This window comes from Microcaecilia unicolor, chromosome 1 (genome assembly GCF_901765095.1).
Source record: "Microcaecilia unicolor chromosome 1, aMicUni1.1, whole genome shotgun sequence".
NCBI classification, from domain to species: domain Eukaryota; kingdom Metazoa; phylum Chordata; class Amphibia; order Gymnophiona; family Siphonopidae; genus Microcaecilia; species Microcaecilia unicolor.
In genome coordinates this window covers 177619309-177637199 of record NC_044031.1, presented here as the reverse complement: position 1 = coordinate 177637199, position 17891 = coordinate 177619309, and the positions used below count along the sequence as shown (strand labels likewise).

Below are 17891 nucleotides of genomic sequence, written 5' to 3'. Positions count from 1 at the left end.
GAGAGATGCTGGATGGGGAGACAGGGGGAAGGGGAGAGATGCTGGATGGGGAGAGAGATCAAGGGGAGAGATGCTGGATGGGGAGAGGGATCAAGGGGAGAGATGCTGGATGGGGAGAGGGGTCAAGGGGAGAAATGATGTGGAGAGGGGGCAAGGTGAGAAATACTGGATGGAAGTGAGGAGGAGAGAGGAGGCAAATTCTGGATGGAAGTGGGAAGAAGAGAAGGGAAAATGCTGTTTGGGAATGGGGAGGAGAGAAAGGAGACAAATGCTGGATGGATATGGGGAGAAGAAGAGGGGAAATGCTGGATGGAAGCGGGGAAGAGAGAGGGGCAAGCTGTATGTAGGCACAATCAAAAGAGGGGAAATGCTGATTGGAAGTGGGGAGAAGACGGGGCAAGCTTAGGTCGATACAGTCAAAAGAAGGAAATTGAAGACTGGATAGTAAGAAAGAACTAAGGCATATGTTTACTAAGGTGCGTTAGTGTTTTTAACTCGCCTGTAAATTTAAGACATGTTAAACGCTAACGCGCCTATACATTTCTATGGGCGCATTAGCGTTTAACGCGCGTACATCATTTATGTGCATTAAAAATGCTAACGCGCCCATTGCGCCGCATAGTAAACCTAGCCCTAAATGTGGACAAAGGCAGAAAATAAAATCGAAGAAAGCTGAAAGGATAAGGAGGCGAGAAAAATGACAAACAGGAAATCCTTTCAATAGAGTTAAGAGAAGGAAAGCAGAAACTAGAGACGGGACCAACACAATTGAAAAAAAGTACGTGGCCAGACAACAAAGATGGAAAAAGGTTTAAGATAAAGTAGTGTGGTAGTTGTGTTAATTTTTTGTTTTATTTATAATTGATAATATGTAATGTAGTGAATGGAATGTGTCAGTTTTTGAAATGTACGTCTGCTATCTTTAAAGGCAGAACAAGGGAAAAATATTTTTGCTTTTCTGGTATTATCCTTCATGCTAGGGTCTGGTTTTAGGGGGTTTCAGTTGATTTATTTTGTCTGTATATTTTATTGGTTTATGGTCTCTTTTAGGGGTTCTTTTGTTGGACCTAGGGACTGGTATACTATTTTCAGTGATGACTTTTTTATGCTCCATGACTGATAAAATGGGTGGCCCTTAAGGCTGGCCATGTATGAGTACTGGTACCTTTTTTTTCTTACAAAAAAAAAAAAAAAGCACTGATCACAATATAAATATAACTGTCAAAAAAAACTATTGGTCACAATCAATTAGATATTGAATTGGAGAACAAATATGTTTTAAGTGCTTTCCGATATAGTAGATAAGATGGTAATTCTCTATTCCAAACCCTAGCGCTTTGCGATCTATATAGTAAGCCATGTTAAAAATCAGCATTACCACACCAGTGCACATGTGTGTGCCGATGGACAAGGTAGCCTGAGTTTTTCTGAGGGGTGACAAGTGCTCGGGAGTTTTTTTTCAGAGTAATGTGTGTGTTAATGGTGACATTGGCTTTGAAAGTGTATTTAACATTTTCATGTTAACACATCTGGTTTCCTTGTGCTAATGGGTAATGAGGCGCTTTTGCATTTGCTGTGGATCTTTGTAAGATTGCTCGAATATAAAAACTTAAATGTTTATTTATTATATTTTTGTTTAAATCAGCTGTGACGTGCGCTAGGTAGCTGCATCAACCTGAGCATCCTTTTGAGGCATGTTTGCACTTGTATTAATACTAATGCACTCTAGTGAATGGAGCAATTTATAATGCAACCCTGTATAAAACATGCTTGCACCAATTCTGGCAGGAGGGTGTACCATCACATCTCTAGCACCTGGTTTGCAAGAAAATTTCCGAAGAGATATGGAAGGAAGGAATGGTGTGCATCTCTGTAATGTTCTCCACTTTATGTCAGAGGTGGACACGGACAGCCGCTGAATGCTGCACACTTGCTATCCCAAGCTTTAGCTGCCTGTTCTGTTTCTGTATTGCATCTGAGAATGTTTTTTAATCCTTTCTTGTTTTGTTTTGACTCTGTTCTTATATTGTCATTAAAAAATATTTGAGCAACATCTTAAATAAAAATGTGTGTGTGCTCTGAAGCAGATATTCTGGTGTGTATCGTATGTGTCCCTATAGAGACACTTTCTTACCTAAATGTACAATGCCTTGTAAAACTCTTTACACTCTTGTATATGTTCTGCTGTGTAAAAAAACACAGTTCCAAATGCATTAGAACAGGGATTTTTCACTGATTTGCACAGTGTACTATACTTCCCATATCAAAGCACATTTCTAGAAATATTCAAAAAGTATGAAATCAAAATTTCTGGATTTCCATACGTCTTCACAGCCCTTGACACAATATTTAGTGGGGGCCCCTTTTGCAGCAATGACAGCCTTGCACAACCTATCAACTTGGACAGTGCAGTGCGATGGTGCAGTTTTTGCCCATTCTTGACAGAATATCTGAAGTTCTCTCTAATTGGCTGGGGATCCTCTGTGAACTGCAGTGCCACAGATTTTCTGGGGGATTCAGGTCCGGCCTTTCACTGAGTCACTCAAGCATATTCACTTTCTTGCTGAGCCATTCCATTGTTACTTTTGCTTTTTGCTTAATGATGAGTTTTAAAATTTAATTTAGGAATTTAAATCCATGATTTCATTGTCCAGATAATGCAAGACAGTAGAATTGAACAAAATCAAACAAGTAACCAATACAATATAATTGTCAAATGTACAGCGCTGCGTGCGTCTGATAGCGCTATATGAATGCTATTAGTAGTAGTAGTAGTAGTATAAAAAGGACATAATATGAAATGTGAAAAACCACTAATTGCTCGATTGAATGCAAGAGTTAGCCCAGAGTGAAGTGGAACAGGCCGGGGAGTGACTGTAGGACCTTTCTAGCCATTAGACATAACATTTTGAAAGATAAACACCACAAACTTTTCTGGTCAGGACCTTAAGAAAGTTAAAAGTACCTTTTAGAAATTTAGGCACAGGGATTTTAAAATTAAGTTCATGCACAAAGGGGCCCTTTTACTAAGGTGCGCCAAAAAATGGCCTTCCCTGGTGTAGGTGTGTGTTTTGGACACATGCAGGTCCATTTTTCAGAGCATCTGCAAATAAGGCCTTTTGTTGGAGGGAGGGGCGAAAATGGACGCGGCAAAATTAAAACCAGCGCACGTCCATTTTCGGCCTGAGACCTAACTGCCACCCATTGACTTAGCGGTAACCAGGCGGTAATCGTCAGCCCACGTGCAGTGCCAATTACCGCCGGGTAAGCGCCTTGGGGCGCGGTAGAAATTTTCTACTGCGTGTTTTGAATGAGCATCAAAATTGGAGTTACCGCTCGGAGCACGCGGTAGCCAAGCAGTAATTCCAATTTGATTCGTGTTGTACGCCTACACGCCTTAGTAAGAGGGCCCCAACGTTTCTTATTCTAATCTTGTACCTAGGCCCACTCTCTTGTGGGGGGGGGGGGGGGGGGGGTTTTCTAGATCTGTGTGTGTATGCATATCTAGATCACCTTTCAAAAAAACTTCTTGTATGTTCAGTGCCGTGCCAGATATAGAAGTGCCTTAAAAACTAGTTGTCTTCATTATAAGTATATGAAGAAGCGTGTGCCTTTGGTGTTCTTGGGGATGGTACTTGCTGAACATATGCAGTTCTGTGCACCATACACCCCTGAGCACGCAGAAACGCAGCACTTACACAGGAGCATTGTGTGCTGTTCTGTAAGAAAGTGTCACTGCAAGAGGGCGTACATGTGGGCGGAGCATGGTCTTGGCCACAGCTAATGCGCACAACTTTTAGAATCCTGGGAGTTTTGTTTATTGGAATGTATGAACCGCCTTTATGAAGAGATTCCTGTGTTGCGTTGCTGACTTAGGTACTCTCATTGACTCCTGGTATTGACCTGATGTAAATGGTCATACCTAAATTTAGGTGCACTAATGTGGGTTTATGCTAGAATTCTATAACAGAATCAGGGTGCCCAGATGCTGTTACAGAGTAAATGGGTCCCTTGCAGCATTGGGGCATCTAAATGGAGGCATCCTATCACAGGATTCCTCCCTCACCCGTACATAAAATTATATATAGACACTATACCTGTACCATATACGTCTCACTCAGTCACACAAAAATCGACAGCTGAGCTATATGTAGAAGTAATACAGTGCAGTGTGCAATAATGTGCTTGTGTGCTAACATGGCGTATGAAATACAAAAAAACAATTGTACACAAGCACTGCCAGACAAATTTCTGTAATGAAAAAAGTGGTCACTGTGTTTTTTAAAAATTATTTATTATACAAGGAGAAAAAACCTCAGATGCCCAAAATGGATCATGGCCGTAACAAAATAATTTCTCAATTCTGTCAGCACATCATCAATCACTGGTCTAAAAACTGTGTGAATTCTTTTGAAACTTTTACGCTGATTTCTCTTTTGAGGGTGTATCCCAATGCAAAACTTGATCGTCAAAAAACATGGCACATCGGCACTTATCTTACATGTGCCATGTTTTTTGACGATCAAGTTTTGCATTGGGTTACACCCTCAAAAGAGAAATCAGCGTAAAAGTTTCAAAAGAATTCACACAGTTTTTAGACCAGTGATTGATGATGTGCTGACAGAATTGAGAAATTATTTTGTTACGGCCATGATCCATTTTGGGCATCTGAGGTTTTTTCTCCATGTATAATAAATAATGTAAAAAATACAGAGTGATCACTTTTTTCATTACAGGTATTTATCTGGCAGTGCTTGTGTACATTGAAGTGCCAACATTTGATGCTTCTACAAATAATTTATATCTATAGATATTTGTATATTCAGTGGCAGAATACGCAAATAATTTGAAAAGTCTCACCCCCCTGTATACAAAGCCGCCTGGCAATGCTGACACAGACCATTCAGAGTGAATGGTCTGTGTCAGCATTAGCGTACCAGCAATCGCTAGCAGGGCTTTGTAAACGGGGGTAAGTGAGTCATTCCAAATTATTCCCCAGGTGTCGTACTGAACATTGACCTCATATGTGACAAACAGGTTGGTATTTTTCCTGAGATGTAGCACTAAGTTTTGATTTATTACAAGTTCATTGCACTTAGTTTTTGCATTTGATGCTCAAGCAGCAACTCAGAAATGTGAAGTTTTCACAACAAAACCTTCAATCCACACACACGCTATTCTTTGCACGTGTTTATGAAATTACAAGATATTGGGACGAAGTATTGAGTGATCCAAAAAAATATTATTTTCCACTTGTATTTTCCCAACTCAGTAAAAGCTACCTCTGAACAACCGGCTTTCAGAATCTCCCTGAAGACCGCTTTATTCAGGACAGCTTACCCTGCAGCTCAGCACTGCCTTAATGTTTTCTGACCCATTATGTTGTGCGACCATATTGCATTCCTTACCTCCTCTCTCACTTCTCTCCCTCTGTCTCTCCCCACCAACTACCTCACCCTTACTGTGTCTGTTTATTACTAGATTGATGTATGCTTTTATACTGCTGTTAGCCTTTTTGAACTAATGTAAGCCACATTGAGCCTGCCCATGGGCGGGAAAGTGTGGGATATAAATGCCTAAATAAATAAATAAATTATTTTCCATTTGTATCTGATCTTAAGAGCACCCATGAGACATGTAATTTTTCTACATATAGCTAATCATAACAATATAGATTCATACCTAAGAATATGTTGTTTTTTTAAACTCAACTGGACCTTTAGTCTAAATAATCGCCTTGGCACTAATTGAAAAAGGAGGAGTAAAGGAGCTTGGTCACGGGGGTAGGTTTCTTTATGGTATATCAGGTGGTTTCGTGTATGCTGCTTTATCTAATTATAACAGGCCCAGAGTGCTTGCAATAAACGTACACACTTCTCAAAAAGGAAAAACGGTAAATATGACTTTCTCTGTCAGACTGACTCGGCACGGTGTGTGAGTTTATTTTAGGGTTCAAAGTGGAGGAGTGAATTGTATTTACCCATCGTTTTTTTTTCCACGCACAGGGCAGTCTTTTCTCTGGTATTGGTAATCTCTGCTTCAGGTCTAGTGAGCTTGTAGCAGGATGGCACTTCAGTGTGATTAGATGATCTTGATACACTCTTTTGGCATTAAAGTAGAAAAAAAAGGCTTAATTGATATTCCTTCAACATTTGTACAGGGAGAGTCTGGGAAATGTATATAGTAACTGTGGGTCTAAGTCAATTAAAAAGTGCCCCAGGAGTGAGATGCGAGTGAAATCCATTGAGAGTCATTTAACGTGCATGTGTTTGAGGCAGTGCATAAGTTTCTTAAAACGGCGTCTTCATGTTTATAGATTGATTTGATGCATTGCTTCAGTCATTGTCTAACCAGCATGAGAACGACACAATCTCATTCTCCGCTCTGTGGATTTCACTTAGTCTGAGCTTCTCACACTTGTCTCCTTCTGACAGATTTGATGGCAAGTTAAGCCAGTAAAAGGAAGTAGATCAATTAAGCAGATTCAGTTTATGTTGTATGTAAAGCAGATGCTTAATAAAATTAAGAGTACAATTGAAGCTCTTTTCTAAACTCCCATAATCATCACTAATATACTCCTGTGCGGAATTAATGGGGTTGGTTTTTTTTTTTGAGTGTTCATTTACTTCGCATAGCAGGGGAAGAAAAGGGAAACGGTTAGCAATGGGTCTGTTCAGCACTTGTCACAAAAGACGGCCCAGGCCAACGCTTCTGTGTTCCCCTTCCACACAGGGCTTGCTCTCAGAAATCCTCCGCAAGGAAGAGGACCCCAAAACGGCGTCACAGTCTTTACTGGTGAACCTCCGTGCGATGCAGAACTTCCTGCAGCTGCCTGAAGCCGAGCGAGATCGCATTTACCAGGACGAAAGGGAAAGGAGCCTCAATGCGGCATCAGCCATGGGTCCGGCACCTTTGATAAGCACACCGCCCAGCCGGACACCACAGGTAGGCCCACACCTCATGTCTAGAAGGCCATGCTTGTCACTTTTCCTAACCCAGGGTGTCACTGGCTGTCTCTTCATAAGATCGCTCTGTCTCTTTCCTGGTACCCTTGACCCTGGGGAGTCAAAAATCCTGTGCTAATGCACAATGTGTCTGCTGAACAAGGATGCCCACTGACTGTGAATGCTGCATCATTTTTGCCATGTATGTGAAACTTGGTTTGTTGGAAGTATTTGGTCCATTGACATTTACAGATCAATCATATTTGTTTGACTGCCATACCTTAGAGTGATTTGCAATGTAGTGTGAACCTACAGGTATCATTTAGAGCAGAAACAGGAGTTGGTGGGTTTTTGTGCTTTTTTTGGCCAAGGATTGTTTTAGCTTTTCACATTGAGAAAACAACAAGGCGGGGCTTTTTTTTTTTTTTTAGAAGTAGCTGATCATTCATACTGCGATGACATTTCTCACATGCACTGGCTTTTCCTTATAAAATGCTGCATAGTTTGCAGCCAGTAATTCTGCTTGCAGAAGACCCTACAGAAGCGACTAAATAGCGAAAGCCGTTTTGAGGGTAATGGAGGACAGAAGGGAGCCACTGATACCTGGCACTAATGTACTAAAAAGAGAAGAGCAAATTTCCGGCACAAATGGGAACACAACGTGCTAATGGACTGTTCTGGCTGTCATTAATGGCGTGTATTCTGACGTCCACTCTAAAGAGACCTTTAGTTAGGGCTTGCACAGCAGTGTCTCGATGGAACAGTAAACCTTGTCTTATTTAAAAAGAGAAAAAAAATAAAGTCTCCCAAAAGGAACAGCACCATAATCCAGAGATGCTTTTCAAAGTCAGACTGATCATTCGTTTGTCTTACCTGCAAAGTTCAGATGAATTTGCTAAAACAGAACTCATAGAAAATTTTGTTTTCTTTTTGGCCTTAAGCAAAATAATGCTTATGAAAGAGTAAACGTTTTTAATGCTCCTATTTACATTTTTTTGTTTCTTTATTTTTCACATGGAAACAAATGAATGATTGCATATTCTGCCACAATTGTGAAAAACCTGTTCTGCTTGGTTAGCATTCCAGCCGGCAACTTGTGCATTGTTTAGGGAAATGGGCATTCTGCAATTCAAAAACTTTTCTCCTCCTCTTAGCTTTTGTTAATGGCACAGCAGGTGGGTCCAGAAACAGGGCAATCTCCAAAGAGTTTTATTTATTTACCATCAGTCACTTAAAGTATAGTTTTCCTAACTCTAGGGTTATGTATTTTATATCAATAATATATTGCAAAGGGTGTTTGCAGAATGGTGATGGTTTTTTTTCCTCAGTGTGTGCTTAGCAATTAATGGCTCTGCTAAGCAAATCATTAATGGAAGTCACATTTATTTTCCCATTTACAGTAGAGCTTCCAAGTGTCTCTCTTTTAAAGGAACAGATTCCTATTTTCTTACCTTGGTGAAGGTATCTCAGTGGAGATTTAAGGTGTGGATTACTCTGCCTCCCCCCAGCTCCAAGTTTTCTTCTGGAATGAGGATTTTAAAGTTAACATTTCTACAAGCTTTGTTAAGGTTTTTAATGATGGCATTCTTCCTTCATGGATTTTCACTTCATCGTCTTGCAATATGAGTAGTTTTGCTTTAAACATAAGCTCCATATTTACTATTGGTAAGCTGCAGGAACTTGATGGTAAGTAGTGTTGAAGAAATAGATAGTTTAAAGGAAAGCTGTCACAAGGGCATAAAATTAAAGGGCCTGTTTTAACTTTAGAAGTTAGGATCCTAAATTAGCTCCTTTGAAAACTGATGAGGTTGGAACTCTAAATGTTAGGTCCTAGTTTCATTAGGCTCCTAAATTTAGGATGTATAAGTAAGAATTGGAATGTCCAGGTTGAAGCATTCAGCCTTCTCCGAGTATTTTACAAAACCCCCAGAGTGTGCACGAATATTGCTGGTACATACAGCAGGAGCATGAATTTCAGAAAGCTACATGTCCAGAAAAAGAGCGTCATCTCTCAGTATTTAATAGCAGCAGAAAACCTGTGTCCCGGAAAAGTGCACATATAAGTGCCGCTAATTAGTAAAGCCCCAGTTAGCAGACATTTCATGCCTTTGACGCTGAATAAAATACTGGGGGGAAGCAAAGCACAATTGCCCCCTCGATCACTTGTTTCAAGCTCTTGCCAAAACTTATGCGTGCCTCGGAGGAAGCACAAAAGCTGACAGGGACATTTTAAAAATTCTACGTGCTCCTATTATAGAATGAACCACACCAACCAAGAAGTAGGGTAGACTAGCTCTTCCAAAGAACACAAGAGAGATGCAATAATTCTTCTAAATAAGAATTTATTGAAAATACACCAAAGACATGAATCACTTGTTTACTCTAGGACTAGGGGGCTTGCAATGAAGCTACAAAGTAGTAAATTTAAAATGAATCGGGAGAAAATAACTCAACATGTAATTAAACTCTGGAATTCGTTGCCAGAGAATGTAGTAAAAGAAGTTTGCTTAGCGGGGTTTTAAAAAGGTTTGGATGGCTTCCTAAAGGAAAAGTCCATATACCATTATTAAAATGGACTTGGGGAAAATCCACTACTTATTTCTAGAATAAGCAGCATAAAATGTATTGTACGTTTTTGAGATCTTGCCAGGTGCTTGTGACCTGGATTGGCCACTGTTAGAAACAGGAAGCTGGGCTTGATGGACCTTTGGTCTGCCCCAGTGTGGCAATACTTATGTACTTATGACTGAACACAGCAGCCGTGTTTCGGCACATAAACACCTGCCTCAGGAGTCTAAAAGAAATACATACAAATAACTTACATAAACATATACATGCAATTATAGAGATGTATGTATTTTACAAAACACATTTTGATAAAGCAAATAAGTAAAAGTTGAAAAAGAATAAAAACACAATAATATATATAAAATACAATAATATAGGAAAACACATCTGCAAGGCAAGAGATAAATTTGGACAATGCCATAAGTAAATACTATAATATGTTGCATAAACCAAAAGACAAACCATCTAACTCTTAAGGACCATGTAAGCCTTGACAAATTATCAACTGCATTGCCATAAAAGAATAAAACTACATATAAAAGTGTGATTTTAAACAAATGCAGAAAGGGCACATATGACTTCCATGAAATTTGTAATTGATTCAATACAAAGGTTGAATCTACACAAATAGCAATGTATTGAAATTCCTAACCTTTAACTTTGAGAAGACACAGGATACCTAATTCGCTATTTAGTGTAAAATAGTGGAAGTCGTATGTACCCTTTCTGGATTTTAAAATCAGTCTCACTGCTGTGTTCTGTATTAGTTGCAGTTTCCCCTGGTATTTTTTCATAATACAAAAAATAAAACATTACAATAATCTAAATGTGGCAGGATTAACATTTGGACCAGCCATGCAAAAGCAGTCTCTACATGTAACTGCTGTGCATACCTTCAAAAGTGGCCTCCTAAATCTCTGCAAATGAATTGCAAATCCCATACTGAAGTGTATTTCCAGCTGAAAACATTTATATAGCTCCCTACTTTTGGGGTCTGGGTTGCCACTTGACTGGTGAATAGGGTTTAAATTGAAGAGAGTCTCTTTTCTGTCGTATTTCCTATGCTTCTTGCTGCAGCTGGGTGTCATCCAGTTTACAACACTGATGCTTATATGCAGTTACTGCTTCTTGCTGTACCAGTATGGAGGGGAGTGAGTTGGTATCATGAACTGCATTGCTGCTGCTGCTGTTGACGCGAAGAGGCCGTTCTATAATTAGCATCTCCTTTTAGGCAACCCGATGCCACATGGTGAGCGCCTATTGTATAAGGGTATCTGGGCGCCTGGATTTCGTTATACAATGGTAGCGCAACCCATCTTTGAGACACCTAACACGCACCTGCCATAGACCTGGCGTAACTGTAGTCCAGTGAATGCGGCAAGGGCGCACGTTACTTAAAAGTATTTTTGTAAGTTATTTGCGGAAGTGGGAGTCCTGCCCATGTATTCGGCCCCTTGCATTTACACCAGGGGTTGTCAGGATACACCTAGCCAAGTCAGGTTTTCAGGATACCCACAATGAATATGCAGGAGACAGATTTGCATGCGCTACCTCCATTCTATGGAAATATACTGTGCACTGCTTTGGGTGAATCTCTTCATAAAGGCGGTTAATAAGTCCCAATAAATAATAAATATGTCCTGCATGTTCATTGAGGATATCCTGAAAATCTAACTGACTAGGTTTGTCCTGAGGACTGGGTTGAGAACCCCTGATTTACAAGTGTCCTTATATATATTTATTATTATTTATTAGGATTTATTTACCGCCTTTTTGAAGGAATTAACTCAAGGCGATGTACAGTAAGAATAGATCAAACATGAGCAATAGGCAATTAAAGCAGTAAAAATATTCAAGTAACAATACAAAGTATGGCATGGTATACTAGTTAACAAAATACAAAAATTCACTCCTGCTGTATGCTCTGTAGATTGATGCAAAACCATGAACTATAATGTATAGTATATATAGAAATCAAGTAGCCTCAATAGCCCAGGGAACCTTAAATTAGGACTCCACTGAATTGGCCAGCATCATAGGCTCCTCCTCCCTTCCGAAAAAAAGCCCACAAGTGCCAAAAAAACTCCCTATCTTGGGGAGAAAAAGGCCCTGTGAACCAAAAAAAACGGAAAGTGGAGTATTTCAGTTAATTATTAAGAAGTCCAGATTAATGCTCAACACTACAGAGAATACTAAATGGAAGAAAAGAACTTATATAATTACTTCAAAAACCTCTTAATAGTGTGAAAAAATTTTTTTGAAATGGAAACACATTTGAATAATGGACTCATTTAATAGAATCCACTCTAGTATTCAAAAACAAACACTTATCTTGAAACGCGGATAGTTTTGTCTCTTCTGTATCTGAGGTGTCCTTAATCCACGTTGTCGACAAGTGAAAAGTTCAATTCATATGTTCAATGTTTTAAATCACACGTAGCTCCGGTTATAAAGTTGAATAGTTTCAGAGTGGGCAATACTGAAAGGTATTGCTCTCACTCGCTTTATCTTGCTAGATTTCCCGACAGCAAGGGACCCACTGTTTCGCAATCTTCGTCAGGAGAAATATTGAAAAACAAAAAATATGTTTCCTTTCAATCCATCACGAACAATGGTTCAGAAAATGGCGAATGGTGATATAGGACGCCAACTATGTAGCTCCACCCCATAGATGTTACATCATTGTCTCTAGTGTCCAATCGTTAGGCTGCACTCCTTGTTCCAATTAGCGCACCACTCGTCTCGAGAAACCTTAAAGAGCTAGTGTTAACAATCTTCAAAAAACTTTAAAAAAGTATTCTAACAACTAAAATCTGTATATTAACATACTGTTATACTCAGAACATTCAATTGTAAGAAAGGGGGGCATTCTCGGTTTAGAAGAATGCCTCCCATTCCATCGGTCCGTTTAAACCATTAGGATGAATGGTTTGTAGATGGTAAATCCATTTCTGTTCTTTTTGATGAAGGACACGTGAAACATCTCCTCTCCTGTTATTATTGATAAGCTGTTCTATTATTAAACACCGCAATTGGCTGAACTCATGGTTATTATCAGCACAGTGTTTAGCTAGAGGCATATGAACCTTTTTGGACTGTATAGCATGTTTATGTTCAGATAATCTGACTTTAAACATTCGTTTCGTTTGTCCTATATAGCGTAAACCGCATGGGCATGTGATCATATAGATCACTGCTTTTGATGTGCAGGAGGTCTCTCCCTTCAAATAGAACCAGTCTTTTTTAGTTTTGTCCCAAAATTTATTAGTTTCTTCCATCACTACACACATGACACATTGCCCACATTTCTTATGACCAACACAAAGAAGTGATGCCGGGTCATAAGAAATGTTTTTCAATATTTCTCCTGACGAAGATTGCGAAACAGTGGGTCCCTTGCTGTCGGGAAATCTAGCAAGATAAAGCGAGTGAGAGCAATACCTTTCAGTATTGCCCACTCTGAAACTATTCAACTTTATAACCGGAGCTACGTGTGATTTAAAACATTGAACATATGAATTGAACTTTTCACTTGTCGACAACGTGGATTAAGGACACCTCAGATACAGAAGAGACAAAACTATCCGCGTTTCAAGATAAGTGTTTGTTTTTGAATACTAGAGTGGATTCTATTAAATGAGTCCATTATTCAAATGTGTTTCCATTTCAAAAAAATTTTTTCACACTATTAAGAGGTTTTTGAAGTAATTATATAAGTTCTTTTCTTCCATTTAGTATTCTCTGTAGTGTTGAGCATTAATCTGGACTTCTTAATAATTAACTGAAATACTCCACTTTCCGTTTTTTTGGTTCACAGGGCCTTTTTCTCCCCAAGATAGGGAGTTTTTTTGGCACTTGTGGGCTTTTTTTCGGAAGGGAGGAGGAGCCTATGATGCTGGCCAATTCAGTGGAGTCCTAATTTAAGGTTCCCTGGGCTATTGAGGCTACTTGATTTCTATATATACTATACATTATAGTTCATGGTTTTGCATCAATCTACAGAGCATACAGCAGGAGTGAATTTTTGTATTTTGTTGTATATTATTGCACTCCAGCCAATTGGAAAAATTTTTTGACTAATCGATGGTATACTAGTTGCAATGACTACACATTACGTAATAGAACATTATAATTGGTAGTGAAGGGTAAGACACCTATGTGGGTACAGTGGGTTTTGGGTGGGTTTTGGAGGGCTCACGTTTACCACTACAAGTGTAACAGGTAGGGGGGAATGGACCTGGGTCCGCCTGCCTGAAGTGCACTGCACCCACTAAAAACTGCTCCAGGGACCTGCATACTGCTGTGATGGAGCTGGGTATGACATTTGAGGCTGGCATAGAGGCTGCCAAAAAATGTATTTTAATTTTTTTTTTTGGGTGGGAGGGGGTTGGTGACCACTGAGGGGAGTAAGGGGAGATCACCCCCGATTCCCTCCGGTGGTCATCTGGTCAGTTCGAGCACCTTTTCGAGGCTTGGTCGTGAAAAAAAGGGACCAAATAAAGTCGGCCAAATGCTCGTCAGGGACGCCCTTTTTTCTGTTATCAGCCAAGGACGCCCATCTCTTAACCATGCCCCCATCCCGCCTTTGCTATGCTGCTGATACGCCCCCGTGAACTTTGGTTGTCCCCGCGACAGAAAGCAGTTGAGGACACCCATAATCAGCTTTCGATTATGCCGATTTGGGCGACCCTGAGAGAAGGACGCCCATCTCCCGATTTGTGTCGAAAGATGGGCGCCCTTCTCTTTCAGTTATGCCCCTGATAGAGTTTTAAATTTAGCCCTGTATTGTACTGGTAGCCAATGAAGTTTTTGCAAAAATGGTGTGATGTGGTCAAGTCACTTGCAACCTTCTATGAGTCTTGCTGCTGCATTCTGAATCAACTGGAGCTGGTGCAGGCCCTTTGTAGTCAGACCATTGTATAGTGCATTGCAGTAATCCAGTCTTGATGTTACCGTGGCATGCACAACTGGGATAAGATTTACCTTCTCGATGTAAGGAGAGAGGCAGCGTAGTTGTCGCAAATAGTAGAAGCAGCTCTTGAAGGTTGCTTGGATTTGGGAAATTGGAGTAAGTGTTGAATCTAACTGTATTCCAAGGTTCCTGACTTGTGATTTGAGGGGGAGTTCATACTTCCCAAAAGGGATTTTGACGTCAGGTATGTATCCACTTGTGTTAGGGACCCAGAGAAGCTCGGTTTTACTTGGGTTAGGACAAAGTTTGTTGTGTTTAGCCCATTCTTGAATTGATGTTAAACAAGTAATCAGTTTATTCAAGGCTGTAGGTAAGTTAGGTTCAATGGGTATGAGTAGCTGCACATCATCCGCATAGATGTAGAACTGAGTGTCCATTGACCGAATCAGCTCAGCTAGTAGCTTGAGGTAGATATTGAACAGAATAGGTGACAGTATCGATCCTTGTGGTACCCCGCATATCAGTGTCCATGGTGGTGATGAGTTGCTGCCAAACATTATGGATTGTTGCCCGTCTGATAGGATCTGAACCAGGCAAGTACTGTTCCATTGATACCTGTTTCTGTCAGTCGTGCTAGCAAGATATCATGATCCACAGTGTCAAAAGCTGCTGAGAAATCCAGCAGTACTAACATTCAGGTAAATCCCTTGTCTCGGTTTCTGTGAAGAACATCTAGCAGGGATACGAGGACCGTTTCTGTTCCATAACCAGGTCTGAATCGAGATTGACATGGATCTAGCCAGTTACTCTTTTCTAGCCATTCATTAAGTTGAACACGGACTGTTTATTCTATGAGTTTCCCTAGAAACGGGTTGTTGGATACTGGCCTGTAACTTTCAAGTTTGTCCTGGTCAAGTTTGTTTTTCTTCAGCAGAGGGCGAACCACTGCCCTTTTTAATGCTGTTGGTAGTTCCTCATTAGAAAGAGAGGTGTTCACAATTTTTGTGGCGCCTTCTACAAGGCCCATACTTGCCTGCTGCACTATCTTTGATGGGCAGGGATCGAGGGAGCAGGTAGTTGGTCGAAGGTCTCTTAGGATTTTGTCAAGGCTCTCCTCTGTCATTAGGTTAAAAGTGTTCCATCTGTCTCTGTTAGGAGGGGGTGAGTTTGTGCACCCCTGGTTGACTGGTTGGGCACTGGGTGGGATTGCCTGTAAATCCTGGTGGAGACTTTTAATTTTGTTGTCAAAGTATGCAGCAAAATCATTGCAGTTTTTTTGTGGGGGTTGCAGTAGGCTGTTTACTATACTGAGCAGCTGCTTGGTTGAATTGGCAGCCTGTGGAATGCATTGAGAGAAATACTGTATTTTGGTTGCTGTTAAGGCTTGGCGGTACTTTGCCATGTGTTTCCTGCAGTTTAGTCTGTCTTCATCCAGGTGAGATTTGCGCCATCTCCTTTCCAGTTTTCATCATTCGTGTTTAAGGATCCAAAGTTCTGGAGAAAACCAAGGTGAGCATTTGTGAGTGGGGCATAAGACCTGTTTTCTCTGAGGTCTTGGCTAAGTGTGTATTCCAGATGTCAACTTGTTCTGATACAGCACTTAGGGCTAGTTCCACTAACCCCACGTAAACAGCCCTTTCCTTACCGATCCCTTAGCGAATCGAAAGGGCATGCATGAAGGAAATCATATGCAAATGAGCTGCTCGCTGTTAGCTCATTTGCACGCGATTTCCTTGGAAGCCAGTTGGCCAGCTGGACATACGCAGAGCAGCCAATCGTTATACTGGCTGCTCTGCGCATGCCAAAGACATATAAACACACAACATAACTCTATGTGCAGAATGTACATACAAGAGAGGAACTAAAGGGCAGACAGCAAGAAAACCACAAACACAGCCACTGCATAGAAATCATGTGTCTCCTATCTAGAGAAAGAGAACCAGTCCAGCAGTCCCAGTGCAAAAGCCCCAGCCCAGAGAATCTTTCCCTGGGCAGCTCTCGCCCAGCTGCCGTCTGCAGCTGCCCTGGACAGAGATCCCTCGCCAGTGCTGCAGTACGAAACCAACTTCTTTAAGCCCATCCCGCCGCTCGCCTCCACCCTGCCTCCATAGCTGGACTGGTAGGCTGCTGCTGATTCTCCTGCCGGGAGAGGGAGGGATACCATGGGAGGGGGTACCATATCGGGGAGGAGGTGTGTGAAGGTTGGGAGACACATCACTTCCATTCCTTACCAGGCAAGCCTGAACCCTTTCATGAGTGCAGTAAGAGAAATTTGGTTCCCATCGCCGTAGCTGCCCGCTCACAACCTCGCCTGGCCCAGGACATGCTGCAGCAGAGCGTGCGTGCGTGCGTGCAGCCAGGAGAGCAGAGTCCCACAAGCCGTGCCTCGTGCAGCCCGCACAGGACCGGCGTGCGCTCCTCTCTCAAGGCTTCCGCCGTTCTCTCCCTGCCAGCGATGCGCAAAGCTCTGCGACTGTAACCACGCCTGGCAGAAGCGGCTTTTCCGCTTAGTTAGCCGGCTGCAGGACCACCCGAGGGAAGGGAAAAGTGCTCTAGCGGGCGGTCTCTCTTCATCCTCCTGTCCTCGCTGCATTCGCTTCCCTGCTAATTGCCTTCTGTCACCCTACTTGCAGGGTCTCTCTCTCTCTCTCTTCCCCCCCTCAGTTAACCTCTCTTTTTTTCCTTCCGATTCCCTCACAGCAACCCCAACGAGAGGTGCAGACCTCCCGTTAGGTTTTCCACGGTAAGGGCATCGGAAAACGGTAGTGCATCGCATCGCATACATATTATAATACTAATTTGCTCATCTGCATTCCATTTTCGTTAGCTGCTACCGTGACAGGACAAGGCCCTTTTGTGCATGTCCCGGTTTACTACTTGCGCATTAAACTGGCTAGAACCAGTTTAAAAACCACGTTGCTGGCTTGTTAAGTTTAGTGCATCTGGCCCTTAGCCTTCCTGCTAGTACTTAAGAAGTGTAAGTGTTCACTTACCCATGGAAATACTACTACTATGAAATTTTATGCTTAAATGGGGTTGCTTTGTTATAAAAGTGTCCTTCACCTGGGTGCACTTTACAGCAATAGCAGCTGCATATGGTTGTCAGAGGGGAAACCTGCAGGGGGAAGGGAGGCAGGCTTCAGTGGGGAGCCAAATACAGGCTATGTTGAAGTACTAACCTCCAGAGAGTAGCACCTTTGACAAAGCACCAGTCTGGGCGTTATGTGAGTCTGTCTTTTTTTTTTTCCCATAATTGTCCAGGGTTGTGTTGCATCTTCAACGGTTTAATACAGAAGTATTTTCCCCTATTGGCTCACTGTAGAAGAAAATCATTCATAAAGCAGTCCCCTTGGGTGTGTGAAATTATCCAGCCTTAAAACAGGTTCAGCACTGCTGAAGTGAGTCTCAGTAAGAGCCCAGACTGTCTCATCAGTTATTCACTAAAATAAGCTGAAATTTATTTTATT

General features: G+C 41.4%; 1 protein-coding gene across 5 annotated transcripts in view; it reads left to right on the top strand.

The window, feature by feature from the left end:
• The window catches only part of SATB1 (SATB homeobox 1), a 209807-nt gene that overhangs the window by 87484 nt on the left and 104432 nt on the right, over nt 1–17891 (top strand). For 4 of the 5 annotated variants that reach the window (XM_030202698.1, XM_030202682.1, XM_030202671.1 and 1 more), the window contains one exon: nt 6733–6945. The exons of the other annotated variant lie outside the window; for it this stretch is intronic. In XM_030202698.1, the coding sequence (XP_030058558.1) occupies nt 6733–6945 (213 nt within the window). The remainder of the gene's footprint in view (nt 1–6732; nt 6946–17891) is intronic. 5 annotated transcript variants of the gene reach the window in all.